Consider the following 26,754-nt stretch of genomic DNA (forward strand, 5'->3'; position numbering starts at 1 on the left):
TCCATCGTACACTTCACCCTTGCCGGACCTCTCTGCATCTCCTCCAATTGCCACAGCTCTCCCTATCACAGCTGGGCCAATGTCACTCAGCAACAATGGGCCAGCACCCTCAGCACCGCAAGCCCCACATCATTGCTAACTTGGACCAGACAGAGAACTTCAATGCCTGGATCACCAGCTCCACCAACCGAGTTGCTCCTACCAAACAAGCCAAAACGCACAGACCCACCATAACAAACCTGCTGGTACGTTTCAGAACTTAGCACATCGAAACGCAGGTGCAAACAACTGAAAAGATGATGGCGCACTAGCAGGATTCACAGTGACCGAGCCACATACAAATCAGCCCTCAACGACGACACCACCAGCCCCAAACTGCAAAAAAGGAGACCCACGGGGGGGAGGGGAGGATTGGGGGGGCTAAGCGGCCGTGAAGAATTGCCGCTGCTTAAACGGGCTCTTCCCGACCTGAGGCGATAAACAGTCCTGCAGCCTACTTCCCCGGACACTAGTCCTCCCGTGGTGTCCGCTGGGCTAGCTGACACCCCCGTGGAGGCTGTGAAGTGATCGGCTGGCGGGCGGCTTGCCGTTACCCTGACGTTCGGGCGCTCGGCAGAGAAGGCGCCTGAGCGAGACAAGACAGCGGCCCGAGGCGCTAGGTGGAGTGTGATCCCTAGGGCCCTTTGACATCTCCTGACGACTTCCCCCCCCCTCCGCCGGGTTGGTCGTGGAGGGGGGCTTGGCTGCGTTGGGCACTGCGGGGGCTCCGCTTGCAAACTGGAGGGGCGGTGCCCGCTCGCCGCTACTGGTCGAGGTGGGAGTGACGGCCCCGGGGCTGGGAGCAAATTTAGGCCCCGGCTTTGTGGCCTTCCTGCGGGTGGGCGGAGCGACGGCGGAGAGGCACTGCAACAGCGGGGGTGAGAGGCGACGTGGCCGGCGCTGCACCCCGCAGCCTACATATCGCGCCCCGGGGCATGATGGTCCAAGACCTCCTGGTGTCCCCTAGAAGTGCTCCATCTGGATCTGGACGGCGTCCAAGAAGACGACCCCTTGACAGTGACTGAGACGCATAGTGACACCGGGGGACTGCTGTGGCCCGCTGAGGACGAGCGGGCCCCTATTCTGCCCTCTCCTCTCCCGCCTTGCTCAGACCGAGCCGGGCTGGACTGTCAGGCGGAGACTGGATTGACCCCTTCCCCTCCCCCTCCTTGGTGAACTGTACGGAGCTGGGGCTGTGGCGAGCAGCTAGAGGACCAGAGGGAGTAAGGTGTATCCACCGGCGAGTGCTTTGAAGAGACGCTTATTATTATTTCAATCATAGAAGGCGATGGCAACGCATTGACACGTTTTCTTTGTCGCGATTCCTCGGCTAGCCTGTTGCGGGGAGTGAAAATGGCGACGGGCAACAGGAGTTCCGAGAATAACGCCCAGGCACGGCTTTCAAAATATGCATGGCAGCAGGGTGGAGAGAAAGTCGAATCGCCCAAACCGGACCAAGACGGAGCGAAGGGGTCGTCTCCACAGCTGAAGGAACCCACGCTCCATGATGTTCTGGCAGCTATCGGGGAAATGCGCACATCTATGGACTCAGTGTCAACAGAGGTATCGCTGCTGCGTGCAGATTTCAAGCAGAAGAATGAAAAAGTGGGAGAACTCAAGGTGGTAACGGCGACACTCCAGGAAGATACCTCTGAGCTTCAACGCCAAATGTCGGACATGGATAAACGGCAGACTCGTATGGCACAGCAGCTCGATGACTACGAAGGGAGGGCCCGTTGCAATAACGTCCGAATTCTTGGGGTTCCGGAAAAACGGATGGGACGGCGGCCGACCTTTATGTGGAGGAGTTAATCACAAAGCATTTAAAGCACAAGTCGCTATCTGCATACTTCTCCATAGAACGGGCCCATAGAGTGCCGGGCAGGAGGCCTAAAGTAGGGGCCCCTCCCAGACCTATTATTGCCAGAGTCTTTAATTTTCGGGACCATGACAATATTCTCCAAACTGCTAGAGCGGGGCCCCCCGTTAAAGATTAACAACTATGAGGTTTCTTTCTTCCTGGATTTCATTGCTCGGGTCCAGGCGCAACGACGCAGCTTTCAGGCGGTGAAACAGGAACTGCGGGGCAGAGACATAAAGTAAGTGATGCTATTTCCAGCGAAATTGAGAGTCGAGAGGGATGGTAAATCCTAGTTTTTTGATCACGCAATAAAGTTCTTTATTATTAAAAAAAAATGATTCGCCGGAGGCAATCTGGGACTGGCTTGACGGATGGACTAAAGTCGGAGGTAAACCAGATAGACGCTGTGGCGCACCGGAGCGGGGCCCTAGAATTGAGCCGGAGCCAACAGCTAGGGAGGATCTGGGGGCCAGTGGCCTCTTGGAACAGGAGTGAGGGACACGAGAGACTTCGGAGAGGATTGCCTTGAGGGCCACTTGCAAGTATTGGGGGGGTCGAGCTGTCAGTGTGGGATGCCACTGGGAGAAAGGGATTGACTGTAGTGATTCCGGGTGTATAATGTGGTGAAATGTATTTACTTAGACATGTTGTGACGACTTTTCATAGGCAAAAAGTCTTGATTGCGGGCTGCATCGTCCTGACCTTCATTAGATATTTATGCAGAGGGTGGGGGGGACCGATTTGCCTCTACAAAGTTAGTACGGGTGGGGGACACACAGGCACTCTGCCGGGTTGGGGGGTGGGCAAGTTGCAGTCCACAGGCAGGGGAGCAGGGAAGGGGGGTGGAGGGGAGTCAGGGGGAGGTTTTCAGGGTGGGATGTTTCAGAGATATTGGTGAAAATGACTGTATTGATTATGTGCAAATTTGGATTGCATTGTTTGTGGGGGGGAAGGGTTGGTTGCACTCTGTTTTGTGCTTTGGTTTGGGACAGTACTTCAAGAATGCAAATGATTACATGGGGGGACTGCTGCTGAGCTTTCGGGAAAGTTTTACTCATGATGGCGGACGGGGTCTTGGCTGACCGAACGGCAAATGATAGTGGCCCGATTGGGACTCCAATACCCCCCCTGACCCTACTCACATGGAATGTACGAGGTCTAGGGGATAAAATCAAAAGGGGACTGGTACTACAGTATGTGCGTAGGGCAGGCCCAACACTGGTACTACTACAGGAAACTCATCTGGTGGGGTCGACATGTAAGGCCTTGGATAGATGGGGTACGCGATGGTGGTACATTCTGAGTTCTCCTCCGGTTCTGGGGGGGTGGGAATCCTGTTGCGTAGGAGTTCACCCGTGGTGGTGCAGCAGGTATGGAAGGATGCAGGCGGGCAATTTGCAGCAATTTCCTGCCTATGGGAAGGGAAAAGATTTAATGTGGTATCTGTGTACATTCCCCCTGCCCTACACTCAATAGCACTCCCCGCCCTCAGTGCGTTTCTGCTCGCGCTCCCGGAGGGTGAACTCATATTGGGCGGAGACTTTAATGCAATTCTGGATATAGGACTTGACCCCTATCCCAACAGGACGACAGGGGTGAACAAGGCGAGGCTGAAAGGCTATGTAGAAGATATGGGTCTTACGGATGGGTGGAGGTTCAGGCACCCCCCGGGGAGAGTGGCTATACCTTTTACTCAGGGGTACACAATAGTCTGTCTCGCATTGACCATTTCTATGTGTCTTCCGACTGTTTGTCACACATACTGGATGTAAAAATAGGACCGATGGGTATCTCAGATAATTCCCCGCTTTGCATGGTATACACCTCACACGTAAAAACCAGTAGGCAAATTTTTCCGATCTCACCCCACTATTTACAGATTTCTAAAATTAGACGGGACCTGGTTGCGACTACAACAAGTTATTTCCGAGAAAATGTCACTTCCGTGGACTCCCCTGGGGTCCTCTGGGAAGCATATAAAACGGTGCTAAGGGGTCAGGCGATAGTTTCCATAACAGGCCATAAGCGGACCGTGCAGGAAGACCTGATAACGTTAGAGCGAGACCTAGCCTTTCTGCAGGCCCAGAATGATCTAGCTCCTACGGAGGAGGCGCAGCGTCAATTACGCCTTCAACAGGCGGAATTCACGGAGTATCAGCGGGTGCAGGTCCGACAAAGGCTCTCACGCACTCAACATATTGTATATGAAGTAGGCGATAAAGCAGGGAGGCTTCTAGCTTGGCTTGACAAAAAAGACAGGGCTCGGACGACAATAGCACAGCTCCGTTCTGCCGATGGTGAGGTGCATATTTCCTCCTCGAACATAGTAAACACTTTGGCTGACTACTTTAAGGCGGTTTACACATCCTCTTCGGATATGTCTTCGGAGGAGGCACAGACCTACATTAAAGATATCAAGATGCCTTCCCTCTCCGAGGAGGACGCTGTTCTTCTGGATTCTGACTTTACAATAGATGAGGTCGTAAGCGATATCCATTCCCTGCAGTCGGGTAAGGCTGCAGGGCCAAATGGTATCCTGATAGAACTATACAAGCGCTTCTCGGATCATATAGTTCCGCATCTATTGCACATGTTTAATGATAGTTTGGCCGTGGGGGAACTACCCAGGGACCAACTTACTGCAACAATTATAGCCATACCGAAACACGGTAAGACCCCAGACGATTGCGCGTCATATTGCCCTATTTCGCTATTGAATGCGGAAGCCAAAATATTAGCCAAAATGATCGCTGCACGCCTAACCCCACATTTGGAGACTCTAGTGCATCCGGACCAATCCGGATTCATGCCAAACAGGAGCACTGCTTTGAATCTCCGTAGAGTTAACGCGGCCATGGCACAGATCCCAGTCCTATCAGAACCGGCTGTGATATTGTCCTTAGACACGCGAATGGCCTTTGATATGGTCAAGTGGCCGTATCTCTTCGTGGTGCTGCGACATCTTGGCTTTCGGACGAAGTTTTGCGCGTGGGTTAAACTTTTGTATATGAATCCACTGGCACATGTTGTGTCCAATGGCCATATTTCTGGGGATTTCCGGCTGGGTCGTGGTACGTGTCAGGGATGTCCCCTGTCGCCACTGTTGTTTGCGTTGATTCTGGAACCCTTGGCAGCGTGGATACAATGGGACCCCATGATAAGGGGTCTTCACTGGACTGAATCATGGGAGGACCGCATATCGCTATATGCTGATGATGTTCTTCTTTACTTGACTCGTTCCAGGCGTTCTCACATGGTCCTCCTTGACATTTGTAAGATTTTTGGGAGGGCTTCTGGATATACCATCAACTGGGCCGAGTCGGTGTTGTTTGTCCTCCAGGGGCCCCCACCAGCCCTCCCAAATGACTGCCCTTTGAGGGTTACTGAAGGACCATTCAAATATTTGGGAGTGTGGGTGACACCGAATCGGGAGCTTTTCTATCGTCATAATTTGCTGCCTCCACTGGAGCGACTTCGCATGGATGTGAGGCATTGGCATACCTTACCACTAACCCTGCTCGGAAAAGCCGCTTTATTTAAAATGATGATGTTGCCACGGTTTCTGTACATCCTAGAGAAATACTTCCAGACCATAAATGCATTGGTCCCGGGTCTACTCTGGGGAGTCATACCTCCACATATTTCCCGACTAAGGTTGGTACGGAGCTAGTACGATGGAGGCATCACACTTCCTGATGTTCAGTTATATTAAAGGGCTTCGCAACTTAAGATCGTGAATCACTGGCTCCATTCCCCGCAGACACAGCCTGCGTACAAAGCGGACAGATATGACCTTGGAGGCGGAGGAGTGATGACCGCGCTCTACGATCCTCGGAGTGTAGCAACCCTGGTAGGCCCTACGGCCCATACGGTGCAGCTCTGGCACATGGCGTCAAAGCGTCTCAAATGTCAAAACATGATCATTCAGATGACACCACTTTGGTCGTCCCGCCGCCTTGGCTCTCTTTGTAATAGTAAGGGATTTGAGGCCTGGGACCGCATAGGTATCTCGACGATTGGGGACATATATAGACGAGGCGAGGTCCTTACTTTTGACCAACTAGCGGAACAGTTCGCCCTAGTGGAGACAGAACGTGTCCGCTATCTGCAAATCACTCATGCCCAGCGATCCGTACTCCCGGCAGAGGGAGGACTACCCGAATCCACTCTCCTGGAGGATAGACTGCTTACGGAACACATGCTTCATAAGGCGACCTCACTGGTTTATCGTAAGCTAATTAATAATATGCCTGACCCTATGGATAGACTTAAAACAGCCTGGGAGACAGACTTGGGTGAGCTCGACTAATCTGATTGGCAGACCGCGCTATCCTCCCCTTGGGAGGTTGCAGTGTCATCACGGCTCAGACTGATACAGTTAAAAGTCCTACACAGAATTTACTACACTAGGGTCACGCTACATAAGATAGGCAGAGCTGCACACCAATATTGCCTTAGAGGCTGCGGAGAAGAGGGAACGTTTTACCATACTGTCTGGGGATGCCCTGTGATTGCTAGCTATTGGACCAAGGTACTGCGTACTATATCCCAGGTGATTCATGTCTCGTTGCCTCCTGAGCCGAGACGGTGTCTCTTGAACATTTGGGAGCCGAATAACCTCAGTGGCCCCTTGCAAGCGTGGGCAACGTTGGGTATTATATACGCTAAACGGAATGTGGCTAAGGCCTGGGGAGCCGCTGTGTCTCCAGAGCTCAGAAACTGGAGCAAGGATTTGGACTCCTCAATGATTGTGGAAAGGATGGTATATTTACATAGGAAATGTCCGCGAAAGTGGGGGGCAATTTGGGGAAACTGGAATGAATATAGAGGGAATATTTGTGAACCACCCCAGTTGGAAAGTGATACGGATTCGGAGGATTAAACAAGAGAGAAGAGAGAAGAGGGTAGTGGGATTGTGGGGCTGATACGGAAGAGAAGTGCTGATCGTGATGAATGTTTTCTTTTGTGAGCTCATAATGTGCCCACCATGTGTCATCATCTTGCCTATGAACGATTGCGGAGTATAATGTAACCCTTGTAACTGTCCACTGTTTACTTTTATTGTCAATAAAAAGTTTTTTATAAAAAAAAGAGACCCACAAGATTCAGATCAGCGCTAGCCAAACCAATGAATTCTTCACCATCTTCCGAGAGTTCACCTGCTTGTAAGCCACCGAAAACTCAATTCCCTACTCACAGGATCTCTGCAACACCCTTGACCACCACTTCTCGACAAGGTAGCAACCATTTATAGAAACTTTGATCCCCAATCTTTCAACCTCTTCAGCAACGCATCGACCTTTACCACTGACCACCTGCTCACTGCATGGGAACAACTCAGCACACCGATAACAACCACTCTTATGAATTCCATCCACTCAGGAGAACCCACTGACCCGTGCCCCCAATGACTAGTCAACCTCGGAAGAGACCATATCAGCCACCAGCTCACCACCATCCTCAATCCCTCCATAAACACAGCCACCTTTCCTGACGCATGGAAACACGCGGAGGTCTGACCCTTCCTCAAGAAACCTTCGGCAGACCCCAGCGAACTCCAGATATACTGTTCCATCTCCCTGCCTTCGTACCCCGCCAAAGTCCTGAAGAAGGCCTTCAACCGCCAACTCACCAAACACCTGGAGGGAAACAACCTACTGGACCCATCCCAATCAGGTTCTAGAGCCAACCGCAGCACCAAGACAGCCCTGATCGCTGCAACGAGTGATGTACGCACGATATTCGACAGAGGAGAATCAGCTGCCCTGATCCTCCTGGACCTCGCCGCAGCTTTTGACACCGTCTCCCACCACACATCGATTGACTATGCCAGATTGGATTCACAGACAATACTCTCAGATGGATGGCATCTTTCCTCACGGAATGCACCCAGAGAGTCTGCCTCCCTCACTTCACCTCTCAACCCAAGCACACCATCTGCTGTGTCTCCACAAGGCTCATCCCTCTGTCCACCCCTCTTCAACATCTACAGGACACCACTTGCAGACAACGTTAGATTGCACAACATCAATATCCTCTCCAATGGGGGCGTGACTTGGCCAGCAGCGATGGTGGACATGTGAGTAGAGAGCTCTGCATCAGTCTTGCACTTATCCTTCTTAAACAGATGTATGGGGCTGTTTTTGTGCCACCGGAGCCCTCTGAGGGGACTGCACGCTAGAGGAGCAGGTCTGGAGGGTCATGGAGTGATATCTGCCCAGGATTTCATCTGAGACAGAGGAATCGTCCCAGGAGACTGGGAGGTCTCACAATGGCGGAGCGGCCGACGGCAACGAACACAGCAGCGACCGCAGCGAACACAGCAGCGACCGCAGCGCCCTGAGCTCCGATCCGGGAGCACGAGCGGGCCTGTGGAGGTCAATAAGGCAGCGCTGCAGTGATTTATAGTGATCGACGGCTCTGAAGCGAGCGGGCCATTGGAGAGCAGCGAGCAGCTGCGACCCAACTCGTCCCCACGGAGGAGGTGCGGAGGCCTCCCTGCTGGCAGAGGGGGTTCGTTGAGCTGCCTGCTGATGGAGACGAGTGTGCTGAGCAGCGGTGAGGGCCCTGCATGCTTGCGGGCGCTTGCTGGACTCCTGAGGAGGCGCCAGAAGCGACACTGCAGCCGCCATCACCTGGGGGCTTCCCTTCCTGTGGCCCGGTGATGGAGAGTGAGCGGACGGCTAGCAGAAGGTACATGGGGCAGGGCGGCCTACGGGACGGTGCTGGGACCCCCTAACCCAGGAACTGGGCAGTCTTCAGGCTCCACGATCTGACCACAGCCTTGAGCCGCATAACCTTGGCTAGGAGTGGCCCCCGGGGACACAGAATTGAGGCAGCTTGGAGCTTTCAAACCCCCCAGGAGGACTGAACCTGATGCTACGGACCGGGGCGGCCCGGTAGCGACAGTCTAGCTTCCTGGTGGAGACCGTGGCACGTGCGTGACCCGCAATCATGGAGGGGCCCTCAAACATTCACCTACCCCAATTTTTGGAGTGGGCTGCTGGTAGGGGCATTGGCCAGCTAGTAGTTGATCCCCGAGGGGACCACCTGTGGGTAACTGAGGACTTGCTTGAGTGCTGGCTGCCTAGCTGAATGGGAGCGCCATACCGGCCAAGAGGCTGGTGACAGAGGCAGGGCTGGTCTGGGAACCAAAACCGGGCCTGGCAGAGTGCTCGGCCGCACCCCCTCCCTCCTGGGGGGAGGAGGGGGGCGAAGAGTTCTCTGCCGGGCTGGTTTTCGGCTGATTTTGTTAGAGGGCCGATTTTGCAGCTATGCTGCAAAAAGGGCCCTGTAACAAAATCGGCCCCCCAGGGTCCCCCACCCATGCGGCGCACCAGGGGATTGCCCGGTGCCCGCTACGGCCAGTCTGGCCTGGACAGAGACGAGAGTACCAGCATCACAGTGCCTAGTAGTGACCCACAGCACAAGTAGGGTATTACTGGCTTGGGAATTGGAGACACGGGATCCCCCAGTGGGAGGGCCACATAGCGCCCTGATTGCAACTCCAGCACCATCGACCGAGCTAGCACCTGTGGAGAAGGGTTGGGCGGATTTGGTATTGATCGGACGACTCTCGCAGGCGGCCCTGGTGCCTGTGGTTCTGAGAAGTAGGAGAAGAGCCTGGGTGGCGTGTATGTGAGCTGACCTGCGTTGAGACATCTGGGCGCCTGAGGCCGGGCCCCTGGAACGCTGTGCAGGACTGCATTACTGCTGGGCAGGAAGTGTGGATTGAGACGTAACTGCAGAGTACTTGTCGCCGGACATAAAGAGAGGCGGAGAGGAGCGAGGAGAGTCTTTCCCACCATGGGCAAGCTCAGGGGTCACCAGACTGGAGCCCCCTAGGACCAGGTGGAAGATGCACAGGAACAGACGCGGACTGCCTAGGTAGATCCGATGTAGCAGCAACTACAGCAAATACTGGTTGCCGTAGCCGACACAAAGGCGACCCTCCATCAGGATATCAATACTGTTGCAGTGGGGCTTGGCCTGCTATGAGATGAACACAGAAAACTTTCAGAGAGGGTCAAGAAAACTGAAGTCAGCATTGTGGAGCTAGCACCGGCGCAAAAGGATGTGGCACAGCAGGTACAGGCCTTAACTGACAGGGTAAATGTTCTGGAACGCAGGACAGAGGATGCGGAGGGATGCAATCATAGAAATAATGTGCGGGTAGTGGGGCTGCCTGAGGGATCAGAGGGGAATGATATGTTGACCTTCCTGGAGGTGTGGTTCAGAAATGTTGTAGCCCCGGAGGGCCTCACTTCCTTCTACATCCTCGAAAGAGTCCACAGGGCACCAGCCAAACCGCTGGCCCCAGGAAGACCGGTGGTGGCTTACCTGCCTCATTTCCTCGATAGGGACTTACTACTGCAAAAAGCGAGAGCGGACGGCCCTCTTATAGTGGACAACGCTAGGGTTACGTCAGTTAGTCAGTTTACTTTATTTGTTGCTTACAATATAAGATCTTAAAAGTACAGTAAAAAAACATCTATGCATGATACACATATGCATAAAAAGATAAACAAGATAAAAACATCATAACAAACACCATTAGGTTACGTTGTTCCCGGACTATACGTTGGAAGTTGAGAGGAAGCGTGCTTCTTACATTGGCGTCAAGAAAGCTCTGAGACGAGGGCCTCCAGCACTCCCTGATATTCCCGGCCCGCTTGCACATCATTTTTGACTGGAGCACACACTGTCGACTCTCCTCAAGAAGCTTGGGACTGGCTGGAGAATTACAGAAAGGAGATGCCTCGAGCAGAGGGCACAGGAGAGACGCCGGATCGAGCTCTAAACTGAACTTTGCGACCACGCCGATGCATCCACAACAGGACCCTGAAGAAACCCACACTCACCCAGACATCACAGTACCGGGTGGAGGCGCTGCAGGCCGTGCTGGCGCTAGCACAGGAACAAACTCCAGTGTCAGAAGAAGGGGAAGCTGGCACTACTGGGGACTCTGTGGAGAATGACTTGGACTCGTCCCAAGCAAGCGAGGAATGGATGCCTGTAGTGACGCTGCAGACGGCGGATGACATTGCCTGAGGAAGGGTTAAGGGTTATGCCGACCGGGGGCCTGGAAGAACATTTCTGCTGTCGAGGATTGGCGCATGTCCCGGACTGTTTTGCTTACTTTGGGGATGATGTGCACTGATTGGTGACCTTCGGAGCCAGCTGCGGTCCCCAGCACCTCTGTATTCGTCAGAGAACTTAGTGTGGCTTTTCTTTCATGGTTTGCATGGGTTCTAGTTTAACAGTCCCTGTCCTGGGGAGGGCGAGTAGGGGATGTTTTTTAGTTTTGAGGTTTAATAGTGCCAGACATGTCACGGGAGCAGTTCTCATAGTTGAATTTCTGACATTGTTGGGATGGGGTCCACCAATAACTTGAAGTATTTATTTTGGAATGTGTGAGGCATGCATTCTGTGGCACCGACGAACGCTACAAGCAAATCTAGTGAGGAGGGGAGTTCATAATGCACTACTACAAGAAACCCACTTACAGGTGCAGGAAGGAGCAGCGTTACAGCGGCGCTGGTGTGGTCAGCTGTTCTACACAACCTATTCCGCTTTTGTTCAGGGAGCGCTGATTTGAGTGCGGCGGGGTACCCTTCCAGTGAAGGGAAAAGTTTATAGGCCCGGAGGGTTGGTATGTAATGGTGCTTGGGAAACTTGACGGACGTGGCATTGCTCTGGGGAGCATTTATTCTCCCAACATGGAGCAACCTGCCTTTTTCTCGCAGTTGTCCAGGAAGTTGGCAACCTATTTTACTGGCTCAGTACTGCTTGTTGGGGATTTTAACTGTATATCAGATGTGGTTTTGGATCGCCCGCACCCCCCGCTCCCTAATGCCCTCACTCATAAGATTGCAGAGGCCAGGCATATTTGGCAGAGCCGATGGGGCCTGGTAGATACTTGGAGAGTCCAATATCCTGGGGAACGTGATTACTCCTATTTCTCGACATTACACGACCTTCATGTGAACCTGGATGCATTATTATGCACTGCGCACGTGCATGCAGGAGTGCAGGGCAGTGAATACCTCGCTAGGACACTATCAGATCATAACCCCGTTTTGCTTGGAATGCAATGGTCACAAATCCGGGCCCGGATACCGACTTGGCAACTGCGCCCGGAGGCGTTGGAGGACCAATTGTTTCGCGATAATAATAATACTGTGTTTTATAGAGCGCGAACAGCTACCTCACGAGGAGGTGTCCCGGCGCTAAAAGTACCACAGAGGTCCAGGGGCAGAAGTGGGAGACCTAGCGAGGCTGGGAAAAGAGCCAAGTCTTTAGCAACTTCTTAAAGCAAGGTTCAGATGGAGCCTGCTGGATTGCTTGAGGTAGGGAGTTCCACAAAGCAGAGACGTTTGCTGAAAAGGTACGACCGCCAAGGCGTGCCTTTTTAGCTCGTGGGACAACCAGTTGGATACGGTCGTTTGACCGTAATGCACGGCTTTGGGAATACCTTGGAAGGCGTTTTTTTAGGTAGAGTGGGCAGGAGCCATGCAAAGATCTAAACGCAAGCGTCAGGGCTTTGAATTTAATCCGGTTGGCCACAGGGAGCCAGTGCAGGGTTCGAAGATGCAGAGAGACTGACTGCTTGAAAGGAATTCGCAGTAGCAGCCTCGCAGCCGCATTTTGAACTACCTGCAGTTTATGGGTTAGGAATTTTGGGAGGCCCAGGTATAGACCATTGGCGTAGTCCAGCCGTGAAGTGACCGTTGCATGGGTACATCGATCGCTCAGTACTTCGGAGATAACGAGGGGTCTGCCTTCCTTATTTTTGGTGGAATAGGATGCCTTTAAAACGATGATTCGGGGATGTAGCATCGCTGTGATGGTGGGAGTGCGCAGGGTGCTACTAGTAGAGGTAGGAGATGCAGAACAACGCCTGCGGGAAGTTGAGAAAGATCGCCCTGAGAAGCCGGATAAACAGCAGGAATTGGAGGCGAGGGAGGTAGTGGCAGGACAAGTTGAGCGAATGCGCTGTTTCGATCACAAGGCTTATATCACACGCACCCACGTAGAGGGAGACCAGTCTGGTGCGCTGCTGGCCTGGCTGGCCAACCCGTCATGTACAGGATCGTCGATACTGATGCTCCGGGACTTCCGGGGGGGTGCTTGCTTTACGCAGGAGGGTACAAACGAGTTATTCTATGACAACTACAAGGACTTATACAAGAGCAAGACAATCTGGACAGGCGATGACCTATGGGTTTACATATGACCTCCAGCTTTCACAACTAGATGGTGATCAGGCAGAGGTGTTAGGCAGAGATATCGAGTTAAGGGAAGTGAGGGCAGCTATTAAACATAAGGCTGGAAATAAAACACCAAGGACAAACGAGTTTTACTTAACCTATACTGAACAGCTGGTGCCGCGACTGGTAGCGCTATACAACGAGGCGAGACGCTTGGGTCACCTTCCCGTCTCCACGAGAGAAGCGGTTATCATCCCTCTACTTAAACCTGGTAAACCGGCATGGGACAGGTCAGCGTACCGTCTGCTATCCATGCTTAATACGGACTACAAGATACTAAGTCGCATCTTGGCCATTCGTCTATTGCCCCACATGCCGACCGTAATCCATCCGGATCAACTGGCTTTATTCTCGCTCGGAATACGTCCTTAAATATTCGGCGATTGCTGCAGGTACTCGAATCATACTCTTATCTGAAAGACGCTACTGCAGGATTCGCTGTTGATATAGAAAAAGCGTTTGACAGTTTGGAGTGGCCCTATCTGTTCCATGTCATGGCCGGATTTGGGTTGGGGGACAAATTTATAGCATGTACGGCTTTACTCCATAAGTACTCCATGGCGCGGGTTAGGACGGGTGGGTTGATATCTGAAGCTTGCGAGGTAAGCCGGGGCACGAGGCAGGGATGCCTATTGTCCCCGCTTCTATTTGCACTGGCCATGGAACCACTGGCGGCGAAGGCTAGGATGGGGAGATACTACCGGGGTCTACAAGTGCACGGTCAGTCTCACCACATAGCCCTGCACGCGGACGACCTGCTTATGTTCTTAGAAAACATAGGGCAAGCATTACTGGGGGCGAAGGCGCTACTACACGAACTAGGAGAGGTATCTGGCCTTAGAGTTAACTGGGCTAAGTCATGCCTGTTCCTAACAGATGGAGAAAGGGACGGTTCGCAGGACATAGCAGGAGTGCAGTCGGAATATAGGTGCCACCCGTATCTAGGGGTCAAGATCTATCACACACAGCTGGATATGTTGGAGGGCAATATAGTTAGAGCGGTGAGAGGACTGGCGAGCAGTTTTGAGTTTTGGGGATCACTTATATTGTCAATTGCTGGGTGAGTGGCCTTACTTAAAATGGTGATCCTCCCCCGACTGTTATATTTTCCTTTCAACCCTGCGGATCTGGATCCCGGTGCAGATTTTTAAGCAACTCCCATCCATGATTACAGGATTCCTATGGGGTACTGGGAGACGGCGGGTTGTCCTGACTGTATTAACACGTTCAAGTTCGGAGGGTGGATGGGCGGTTCCTAACTTTGAAACCTATAACTTAGCTGCGCAGCTGTAATGGCGAACGCAAAGAATGGCAACAAGACTGCGTGGCTCAGAGGAAGAAAGAGGAGGAGCCCCAGAACTGAGACTGCTCTCAAATCCTATTGGACCTCCCTATCCGATTAGTGCCCTTCCGGAGAACCTTGGGACCTCAAGGCAGTACTGGTAGCGGAGTTTAAAATGAGCAGGTATGACAGTGCTGTATGCCCCTGATATTCTGCTCTCTATGTGTGAGGCACTTCCCCACTGAGGCTCCTGGCGGGATTTGAGTGCATGGGACGAGAAGGGGTTGACGACTATTGGAGATCTATATGAGGATGGGAACATGCTGCCCTTCCATGATTTGTAGGAGCTGTTTGACTTAAGAGGGGTGACTTCTTGCTCCACGCGGCGCTTACTGCGGCTATCCGTGCGCACTGGAAGTAGGGCCAGACTGAACCTAGGACTTCTCTGGGTTGTCAATACATTGTGAATGCTGCGGAGAAATATAAGGCGGTTGCTTGCCTATACAACCGTATGACACAGGAAAAGCTGGCACCTTTAGATGTCCTTAAGTGCAAGGGGGTGGTAGATGTGGGGGAAGAGATACTAGATAGGGTCTGGGCCCAAATAGTGGAACAGGCGTGGAAGAGCACCAGTAATGCTCGTTTTCAACTGATACACTTTTCCATTTTGCATAGAGCCTACCTCATCCCGGCAAAAACCTAAACATACTTCGATATGGCTGCAGATGATTATCCGCGATGTTGAGTGGAGGAAGTGGATTTCTCACATGGTACGGGGTGCCCACTGCTAACCAGTTATTGGACTGAGGTAGTCACCCTGTTAAACGATGTGATGGACCGAGACCTTGGGCTGGCAATGGGGCCATATCTGCTGAATTGGTTTCTCCACACGGCTAAAACTAAGATCACTAGCAAGTTTATAGACATGGCCTATTACTGGCCAAAAGGGAAATCACAATGCACTCGAAAGCGAGAGGGGCCCCCAACGTAGCCAGCCAGAAGGAGTTCATTAAATGGGCGGAATGTGATGGGATAGGGCGGCTGCAACTTGCACAGAGAACGGGGAGTGAGAAGGCGTTGGAAGCGGCCAGAGCATGGGAGCACTTGGTGGGATTACCGAAAGCCCTGGACACTGACAGCGAGGAAGACACTGAGCCGGTCATACTGGAGATAGAACAGTACCACGATAGTACAGAGCTGCAGTGATACGGTCACCCCTGGCGTTCACATGATAGGCGAACGCAGGTTAGCAGCGCGCACACGCTCTCACTATTAGGTTACTGGGCTACCACTGTACAAATCTGACGTATATTGACCATAAAGTGGGGGGAGGGGGTATTCCCTTTATTCATGTCTAGTTTTCAATTTTGATTCAGTTATTATGTGGTAATGTGTCGATGTGTAATGGGCTTTACTTGTAGACCTTAGAACTGTATGCTCGTAGGGACCTTTGATAGGGGTATTATTAGGAATAGGCCTTTATATGCTGCTAATGTTATCGATCTGAAAACCCCGGTTATCCTCTCACTCTCAGCGGACTCCACCTTGACGAAGACCAAGTTCCACAACTCTCGGCCTGTATGAAGGACAACTGCCTGAAGCTCAACACCAACAAAACTGAAGTTCTGATCTTCGGCAGACATACCGCCCTCTGGAACGACTCTTAGCAGATAGATCACGCCCGCAACCTCAGCCTTATCCTAGATCGCGAAAACTCCATGCAACGCCAGGTTAACGTTGTTTCCTCAGCCTGTTTCCACACACTCATCATGCTCCGCAAAGTCTTCTAGTGGCTCCCCATCAGCACAAGTAATATGGTGACGCAGGCCCTCATCACCAGCCTAGACTCTGGCAAAGCACTCTATACAGACATCAGCACTCTATACAGACATCACCATTCAATACAGACATCACCATCGAACACAAGCAAACACTGTTCATTTCCAAATTTAGCAACAATGAGATTGAGCCATCTGGAACAACTTGGCAGGGCTGCTGTTTACACATGGCAAGGGCCTTCAAAATCTGGTGTAAAAGTCCGGAGATTTATTCCTCAAAGTGCGTAGGAAATAAATAGAACCAGCTCTCCCTTCTTGGTGGGAATATTCCCTACTCTAGAATCCTCATCTCATCTTCTCTATAAAAGAACCATGTACAGTATCCTTGTTTTCCAGCTCACAGGGTCCTTCTGGAATGAAAAGAGTTTATCAGGAATATAAGTGACTAATAAGATCCCCAGCCTCAGTCCCATATTTAACTACCTGAGAGGCGAAAATGTTCACTCTAATGGCAGATGCTCTAGAATAGACCAGTGTTCGACCATGTGGAGATGACTTTTGGTCAGTAATGATCTAATCGCACTACCAGGTATCGATGTGCTAGAAATGACAACCTCACTCGCCAAAGGGAACAGGTGAGGTAATTCAAGAAGGCAGACCCTCAGTTCAGATGAGTGAGCTTGAAGATTGAATGAGATTCTACTTCTTTTCCAGATTTTCGTTGTTACTTTTGATGTGGTGGTGATACTATGTGCAAAATGGTATTTGTGTTGGTCACCAGCTTAGTTTTTACTGTTCTGGCCATCTTATGACAAACACACATCCCACACATGTTGTAGAGCAGAAGTAAATCTCCTACAGGTTCCCATAAAAAGATAATGAGCTGCCCCACTTTGTTAAATGAATGTACTATGCTCACCCTTGACTAGTACATAGTAGATGGGTGCACCAAATATGATCAGAATTCTGCCTCTGGCTCAGTGTACAATCTTCAACAACCCGAGATCGTCCTTTCGACTCGTGTATTTCTTAGGCAGGAGGTTTGTATAAACATTGGTACACGAAGAGCAGAACATACCATGGTTTCTTTCGCACAGAGATGTCTGAATTTGAAATTTTCCAACTTTCAGAAATGTTTTTTTTTTAATTATTAATAGGGAACGTGTGTATATTACAATCAAAAATATGCAGTTGCCTGCATTACAGGCGATTGCAGATGGAAATTGCTTTGACTTTGTATTGCAACTTATTTTGCCTGGAATGGAAAGTGAACTTCCTTAAATTTCTACAAAATCCACCTGGCAAACACTGCTGGTTCCCTACTTCTGTCCGTGCTAATGGAGCTACCAAGAGCTTTTCTAGGGAGCCGGACTCCGTCCCAAATTTCTAAACATGGAAGTGTAACTTGCATATGTTTTCAATGTCGAAATGTTTAAAGTCCACCAAATTATTACTGCTTGGGTGGACGGGTCATGCCCACTCTGCGTTTCTCTTTGCATGCAGGGCTTAGTGTAGACAGAGCTGCAAATTGTGCTTTATAGAAGCCATTTCTAATGCATCAAAGGCTTGGGGTGCTTGATGGCTGTAATAAGATGATGGGGAAAAGGCCACGTGATATAGGCCATGGAAAGGTAGGCAGTGTAACTCTTTGTAGGAGGAGCTGGTGGAAATATGGTCGGCGGTATGTGCCCCTATTGACAAAAAATTCTGCTGTCACAATGTGCACATCTTGGCCGCAGTGCAGCAAATGGCGGTATAGAACAGGTTATTTACCACCAACATGGCGGAAGTGCAGTGTATCTTGGCAGCATTTCCAACAGTCGAGCTCTAAATCAGGCCGGTAGTGTTGCCACGACCATTCGATTTCTGCAGCAGGATTGGCATTATGATGCACTAAGAAAACAGCAATTATGCAGTGTAATGCGTCAAATTTCGTGATCGTATTACGTCACATATTTTTTTTCCTGGGAACACATGCTGGGCACAGATCTTACTCATTGGTACAAGTTTAACATCGAAATACGGCAAAAAACAACTGCAAGAGTGCCAGTCAATGTTGGCTGAGGGTCTTCCACTGCGAGGGATCACGCCACAACGTTTTTAGTAAATTTTGATGTGTGAGCTAGAAACAGAATTTTTTTTGTTAACATTTACAAGTAATGCAACAGGTGTGATGGATTGTGTGTCAAAAGCGGCAAGTTCATAATTATGCGGAAAATGCCACGGGTGCCGACTCGCATAATTATAGTGCCTCTGAGTAATGCTATGCTGCTGTGTTTTGACATCATTCAGTTATACTGCTTTTATTTTTCAGAGTTCCTGCCTCGAGAGCATGTGGACCATTTGTGAATTTCAGCACGTCGTGGGAAATTATTCCGTTTACAGTGAGCACCCTTCCTACCGGCGCGCAGAAATTCCTTTATGGGATAGCTTCAGAAGCTTTTGCTGTGCCTTTCTTTGTCCTCATTTGGTACGTAAAGGGTTATTTTACACACTGGTAAATGTTTGCAAAACTAAGTTATTGGTTGAAGAGGCCTGTGTTTTCAGGTAATGAAGAACAGATTTAGGAAAAGCTCTTTGATTAATAAAGCCATAGAGAATAATTACTGTTTCCACAATTCTAACCTCGTCGATGCCTCCTCCGGGATACTTAGAGTTATATAAATGCAATTATAATACAATAATATTACATTCTATTGTTAATCACTTCTAAAATACATGCTGACCATCCTAGCGTACTATTGGTAATGCTGCCTCTGAAATATATTCAGATTCTGCTGGCAATTTAGTATGAGGAGACGTTCCATACACACACAGCATGAACACGGAGATCCTTTTTTAATTATCTTGCTCTTAGATTTGTACATTTAGAAATGAGTGGATTTGTAGACGTGTTTTTATTTCTAAAGCATGCCGCCTCCAAGCAGAACGTGGTTGTTCAATCCTCATTAAAATGGAAGAATTTAAAAATAATACTTTCTTCTCTCGTCCTTGTAAAGATGCCCCTCCCTATTTCTAGCGATGGCTTTGTGCAGTAGGTATTTTTCTGATCAGTGCAGCCCCACATTGTAATAATCTGTTAATCACAGGTCGATACTTTTAAACTACTGTCTGAGGCCTGGTTCAGTGGCCACATACGACTTCACAGGTGAAATAAGCCGCATTCCTCACAATGTGGCCCTCATATTTACAGGTTTGTGTCGGTCAAATTTAGGTACCTAATTTGGAAACTCAGCTTTTTTTGTTTATTTGCTGGCATAGCTTTCATTGACTTGTTTGAGTCACATACTGGGTAATATTAGTCAATTAAATGTTTTCATGAGACGAATGAGCATACCTATTGTGTGTTGAACAAGTATTTAAAATATGATGCTTGGGCCGTGGCCACGATGGCGGACGAGTGAGATGTGTTACTCGGTCTCTCCATCCCCGCTGCTTCCTAACCTCGCACAGCGCCCTTCCTGCAGCCTCTTCCTAGGCCCATTGGTCTCCCAGTGTGGAGATTACCAGAGTCCATCTTGAATCCAGGGACAATCCTTCCTGGCTGCGAGAAGCAGAGCTGAAAAGTGGCCAAAGAGGTACACAGCGGCACCCAATAGCAAAATGGCGACCACCCGTGCAGCCTGAAGGACGACGGTTCGACAGTGGCCTTTTGGGGCCAGGTTTAGTATAGGAAGGACCCCATGGCGCTGCCCCTTCCTGGACTGCGTGGCTGCCTGCTGTTGTGGCACAGGAGGCGAGCTGACTCCATTTGATTTTATACCCCGTGCTTTTGATGGGGAGGTGAACCACTCAGGTCCGGAACCAGGGGCTGCTGTGGATGAGGATGACCCTATCCCCATATGAGCAGGGGACGTTGCTCAATAGTTACTTGTCTCTTCCATGGTGTGGCATAGTGGTGGGCCCTTAGGGCTGGAAGAAAGCGAAGCACGGTCTTATGGAGACTTGGCTGCCGTTTCCCTGCCTTCCAAGGGGCCTCGACAGTGCTGAAGCTCGAAGGCCTGCATGGGGATTATACACAGTTGCTGTTGCACTGTCTGTGCAGACTTTTGGACTCTGAGGGGCTCCCCACACTTAAGAGAGAGGCCTTGGGTGAAAGACTACGGGCCCCCCACTAAGGACAGCGGCAGTTGAGGGAGACTATTGGGGGCCTCCCCACTGCCTGGAGCATCTAAGGACATTGAGGGGGTTGGCCGCCCTGGTGCCTGATTGGGCCCCCCTCCCCCCAGCTCAATATGGACCACCCGTTCTCCCTTAACTGAAGGTATTGCTTGTGGATCCCTGCTATTGGCCAAGCGGCGCTCTTCCTGACCCCCTTTACTGTCCCGGCTGCTACTTCCACTACCGTGGGCATGCCCTGCATTGGATAACACGCTCATACTCGCGGGTCCGGAGTGGACTCAGTGGTCGTGATGACTTGCCGGCTAGATGTCGGCAAAGTTTCTGGTGGAGAGCGGTGGTCTTGAGCGGTGGCCCCTCATTTGCCGCTTGCCTGCCTGTGCGGTCTTGCTCCGGACGGCTCTCTATGTTCGCATCTAAAATAAGTGGGCGAGGTAGGGGTCCATCAGTGAGGATCTTGTACTGTGTAACCCCCAACCTAGTGATCTACCTCCTGTGGGTCTGCTGTTTGAGAGGGAGCTCTTGTGGTTTGTTTCTCTGCTACTGTTACTGTGAGGTGCGACGCCTGGTTACCGCCCTCTCTGGGTGGCGAGCCTCTGCCAGTTCCTCAACAAAGAAGGATCGATCCCTTAAGTACATGCTCATAAAGCCCACTGGGAGTGACATGAGGGACAAGACATCTACACCTGCAAAGAGCCATCACGATGAGTCTGATAATCCAAATGGCCCAGTGACAAAATCATCCCTAGAAGCTCTTTTTGCGTTGTTCTGGGAGGACAAACAGTTAAGAGATCTCTCGGCTGACCGATGTGAAGTTCACAGGGACATGGAGGAGGTTGGTGACAGGGTGTCGGCCTTGGAAGAGCGAGACTTGGCACGTGATGAGGAGATAGAATGGCATCAACAAGAAGCTCTTAAACTGGAAGCCCAGCACTTTGACCCGCAGGCTCATGCCTAAGAGCTACAAAATCGCTCCAGGTGAAATATCTGCATTAAGGCAGGTTCTTACCCAGGCCAAAGGTACTGACCTAAGAAAGTATGTCAAAGCCCTGTTTCGGCACACCTTAGGCAACACAGATCAAATTGAAATTAAAATGGATGGAGCACGCTGAGTTGGTGTACCGAAATCTGATAAAGCACTGCCTGTGGATATCCTGGTCTGTGTGCATGATTTTCAAATAAAGGAGACTATCCTTCACAAGGCGCCAGAGGCCCATCCACTTCAATTCCGGGTACACGCACTGGTACTGTACCAAGACATGGCAGATATAACTCTCCAGTAACGCCGAAAACTTCGCCCTGTCACTGCCCATCTTAGAGAAGCCAGCATAACAAACTCTTCTTGGGGACATCCTTTTCGGATCATTTTCCGCCGTGAAGTAAAATTGTATCAGCGTAGTCTGGAGGATACCTGCCTGTGGCCCAAGAATGGCAATCGGTCTGAAGAGGTTAACAGAGGGCACTGATGCATCCAACACAGCATGAGCTGAGTGCAACTTTTACTCTACATCACTGCTATACCTGGCAGGGGGCCATCTCACTAGCAGGGATGAGGGGGGACACTTGCTTCAAACTGTGCACTAGTCTTATGATCTCCAGACTGCCCAGTTTTTGGCTAAGCCCACTGGGACCATGCGCCATTCAATGTTCCCATGTTTAATGGACATATCTCAATTGTTTATTGAATGTTTTTCTTAATTACTTTTTATGGGAGTTTTAAGAGTCTTTTTTCTCCTTCACTTTGCATGGTCCGATTTAGGCTCCTCAGAATGCATGATAATGGGTTATTGTACTGAACATCTTGTAATTGCATGCCTCTTGTGCCCTGTGGTGGAATCCTTACAGAGCCTCACTTCAAATGTAGGTCTCCTGGAGCTTAATATTGTTAGCCTCAATGTCCAGGGCCTTAACAATCCCAACAAACATTTGGCTATTCTTTGTTTCCTTGAACAGTTGGGCGGTGACTTTTATCTCCTTCAGGAGACCCGCTTGGTCACTAAAGATATAATGGTTCTCCGGTCCCTCTAAAAAGGGTGGTGTTGCTTTTCTCTTCTCGAAGAGCTTCTCAGGGAAATTCTTATACTATGGCGGAAGTTAAAGAACACCTTTTTGTGCTCCGAATTAGCTGGGTTCCTCTCGTTTTACCTTTAATGTTAACGCCCTCAATGAGAAGCAAGAAAGCTCCCTCACACACACTTTGGCCTCCTTGCTTCAGACCCCAGATGCAGCCATAGTGGTAGGGGAGACCTGAATCTAATCATGGACTCTGACTTGGACCATTCTAGCCTGCACTCCGATCAGGCTGGGGCCTTTTCGGCCACAAGACTGTATTCGACTGTGGTCTACACGATTTGTAGCATCAGCCGCATCCAAATACTAGAGACTTCATATTTAACTCTACCATCCACAAGACGTATGCACGTATAGATCACTTTTTAGCTACTCCGACCCTTCTAGACCTCATCTCTGATGCTACTGTTGACCCACGCTACATCTCAGGCCATACATCTATTTCTTAACAATTCGACTTCCCATCTCTCCATCCCACTGCTTTCAGTGGCAACTTCCGGGTACCATACTGTAGTGCCAGTGCAGGGTCGACAAGATTCAGGAGGTGATTAAGACTTCTTTCCCAACTAATAATACTGGGGAGTCCTCCTTGGCTTCAGTATGGGAAGCCTTAAAGCTGGTGGTTTGTGCAGAGTTTATTACTCTATCTGCTGCTGAGAATTGATGTTGCTGTGACAAACAATGAAGTATTGAGAAAACGGTCGCCAAACTGGAAGCCAAACAGAAGAGAACGTGGGCCCCCCGATGTTTGGAGGAAGTTGGAGAGGGCTTCGGCTCCTACTTTAGCATCTTGACTTTGATAAGGTAGAATACGCTATGATACTCCTCACACATAAGTTTTATCTTGGAAGCACTTGTTGTGGACACTTGCTGGCCCATCATGTTCAAAGTAAAATTCATAATAGTTCAGTGAAGATGATCCACACTGGTCTCCATACGGAGAACAATAAAGACGAGAGAATTGCTTCTGCCTTTCAGCCCTTTTACACCTCTCTCTATACTTCCATGGATAGCCCTGGTGCTTATCCCTCGGGATACCTCCATAATTTCACTCTCACCTCTCTGCCTACGGCAGAGGCTCTGGCCTTCGATCAGCCTATTCGTGTGGAAGAGGTGATATCCCCCATAGTGTACCTAAAACCACTGGAATCTCCTGGACCTGATGGCTTTAGCTCCCAGTTCTATAAGACCATCTGTCAGGCGTTAGCCTCCTTACTCACTCGTTTATATAATTCCTTCTCTGAATCAAACTTCTACAGACGCCATGCTAGAAGCCGTTATTTCCATAATCCCCCGCCCAGTAAAGGCCCTGCTCTCTGTGGATCATACAGACCTATTTCTCTTTTAAATGTGGACGCAAAGCTATCCGCTAGCATTCTAGCACATCGTCTTAACCCATTAATGCCCAGCCTGATAGACTCGAATCAATCCTGGTTTATACTTTCCCACCAATGTGTGATAACTATATCGCCTACTCCATCTAAAGGGTAAAATACACCGGTCATGCAAAGAAGCTTTGCTTCTTTATGTCGAGGCTGAAAAGGCGTTTGACTGCGTCCACTGGCCTTATCTCTTCGATACATTGAAAACTTTGAAAAAGGTTTTGCAGTTGGGTACAGAGCATCTATAGTGCTCCCCCTGCCTCGGCCAGGGTTGACAGTATATTGTCTACTCCCTTCTTTATCCAACAGGGCACGCGCCAAGGGTGTCTCTTGTCCCCGTTTTTGTTTGCTTTATACATGAAGCCCTGGGTGCAGCGACACTGGGACAACCCGGCAATTACAGGGATTCCTTTTGGTAGGGGGGGGGGGCACCATTTGGTTAGCCTTTATGCTGATGATGTCATTTTGTCTAATACCGAGCCCATTACCTCTCTTCCAGCCCTAGTCACTGAACGCCGGAACTTCAGGATGGGTTTGTGGTTCAAAGCAAGCATGCAGACGTTCCAGATTTTGAACCTCTTGGTTACACCTGTGCATGAGATCACTTTGTGCTCCCATTTCCCTTTTGACTGGGCTGCCGACTCTAATGGTTTTGGAGCTCTGTCCCCATGGAGATGCACACCAACCCCTCCTTCGAAACTTTCAGAAAGAGCCTTAGGAAGCTTTTATTTCACAGATACCTACTTAACTAAGTATCTGGCCTGATGGATCCTTTCCCCACAGAGGGATAAACTTGCAGTCCAAGTAATCAAAGTTAGCAGAGTGAAACTGTTACTGTAAACCTCTAGTTTTGACGCCTATAGACCCTTTATATCCCCTGGAACTCGTTATGCCCCCCCCCGATTAGATATTATCCCAGACTTTCCACCAATCAAAACTTCCTGCCATCAATAATGGACTTAGCAACCTCCACACATGATTTTCTTGTTACTATAGGTAGTTTCTCATATTACTTGTAGTAGTATTCTCCTGTTACTAGAAATAGTTTGCGATATTCCACTCCTATTGGTTATTTATTTATTTATTTGTTTATTTATTAAATTTATAAAGCGGAACAGCTACCCGTAAGGGTTTCCCGGTTCCTTTTATTGTAAAGCATTCGGACAACCTCAGATCTGTATGAGCAATATAAAATGCAAATAAATAAGTGAAAACTCCATTTTGATATTATACAAGTTGGATAGTCATAAGGATATGATGCTCAGAGGTTGATTGGATAGGGTACCTAGTTTTTAAAGTTAAATGTAAATGTAAATGTAAATGTAGGTATACTTATATAGCGCAACCTGTCACCACAAAGGGCATCCTGGCGCTTGCCTAGGGAACCCGTCCTGGTATTCCCCTGTGAGAAGCCCCGACAGGGTGTCCACAGGGTGAAAGTCAGGCATCCCGCCGCGAGGGGCCGTTGTGGAGATTAAGCAAGCTATTGCCCAGAGTCGCAGAGTGTGAACCCGTGAGTCGAGGAGGCACCGGGACGAGAATTATCGAGTCCGTGGAATTTTTAGCCCAAGACCCGCCGGGGCGGGGAATTGAACCCTGGTCCAGGACTGATCTCAGATTCCGGGTCTGCCGCCTCTAACCCCTGAGCCACACTTCTCCACTAAAGACCTATGAATAGCCTAGCATGCTGTAATTAGTTAGGTCCTAAATGAAGTAAGAGGTACAAATCATATATCATCGGAAGGAATTCAGTATAAACTAATAGCATGAATATCGAAATTAGATTACAATGTTTTCAGTGGTCTGTTTGTGGCATGTCCTTCTGGAAAATTAACAGACATGGTTGTCAAGAACATAAGACCCATGGGACTGAAATGTCATGTTAAGCGAAACACAAAGTCAATGCAAAACCCACTAAATTGTCGTTGTACTGTGGTGTGTGCTCACAATTTAGCATTTCTTTGTAGTCCGATGTCACACGCCTATCGCTATTTTCCAGGGACATTTAAAGAGGACTTCAGTCTTGCAATTGTTTAGGTTTGTGCTAGTCATTAATAACCTCTTATTTAAAGATACGCAAAGGTCAGTTTAGGTGAAGTTATCCTGGGAAATGGAGACTTTGAAATATATATCTGCGTCTGTGGACGGATGATATGGCCAGATTCATGAGATTATGCAAGGTGTCAAGCTTATTAATATTGAGCAGAACGAGAGCTAGAGCCAATCCTTGTGGAATGCCACGAGTGATAGCTGTAGGCTCTCTGGTAAAGGTGCTTTCCTTCAATTAGGATGAGAAAGAGTGGTATTGAAGGAAGGTGAGAGGTTAAGTGGTTATGCTTGGATAGGAAGGTGTTGTCTTGTGTGACCAGAATGACATCAGAGATTGGAACCGCAATATTTTAGCTACTGTGCGAGTGTTGGGCACTGAATTGACATTGGTAGAGTATATGGTAGGTTTTGTTAATGTTTTAAAGTTGGGCAGTAGCAGCTTTCTCTAGTATATTTCAGGTCCATGGTATGTCGGTGATGGGGTGGTGTGTTCCTGGTGTAGAGAAAGGGTTCCCTTAAGACACAGCTAAATACAGGTTTAAAATAACGAACCTTATGACATAACAAATACATACAACAAAACTATAGGGAAAGTTAAAAATTCATTTATTTTGAATACATTAAAAAAAGGAACAATAAATGGGGATAACTAAATTAAATCCCTACACTAAAACAAGATAAAATAGAAACAGTACATATAATTGCGACCTGCACAATTACAAGCAGACAGAACAGTTACAACATACAATTGTTGGATACAAGTTTGTATATTCTTGCTCCGATCTGTTAACACCAGAGTTGTATCGCTACCTCCTCAGCGTATCTATTATGGTGTTGGAGACTTGAATTATACAGTTTGATATCATCGACGCGTTTCGGTGATATCTCCTTATTATGATCACCT

General features: G+C 49.5%; 1 protein-coding gene across 2 annotated transcripts in view; it reads left to right on the forward strand.

Moving 5' to 3' along the window:
* Window positions 1–26,754, forward strand: part of TMC7 (transmembrane channel like 7) — a 479,975-nt gene that overhangs the window by 439,997 nt on the left and 13,224 nt on the right. For both annotated transcript variants that reach the window (XM_086942406.1, XM_086942407.1), the window contains exon 14: window positions 18,545–18,700. In XM_086942406.1, the coding sequence (XP_086798532.1) occupies window positions 18,545–18,700 (156 nt within the window). The remainder of the gene's footprint in view (window positions 1–18,544; window positions 18,701–26,754) is intronic.

This window comes from Lissotriton vulgaris, chromosome 10 (genome assembly GCF_964263255.1).
Source record: "Lissotriton vulgaris chromosome 10, aLisVul1.2, whole genome shotgun sequence".
Taxonomy (NCBI): domain Eukaryota; kingdom Metazoa; phylum Chordata; class Amphibia; order Caudata; family Salamandridae; genus Lissotriton; species Lissotriton vulgaris.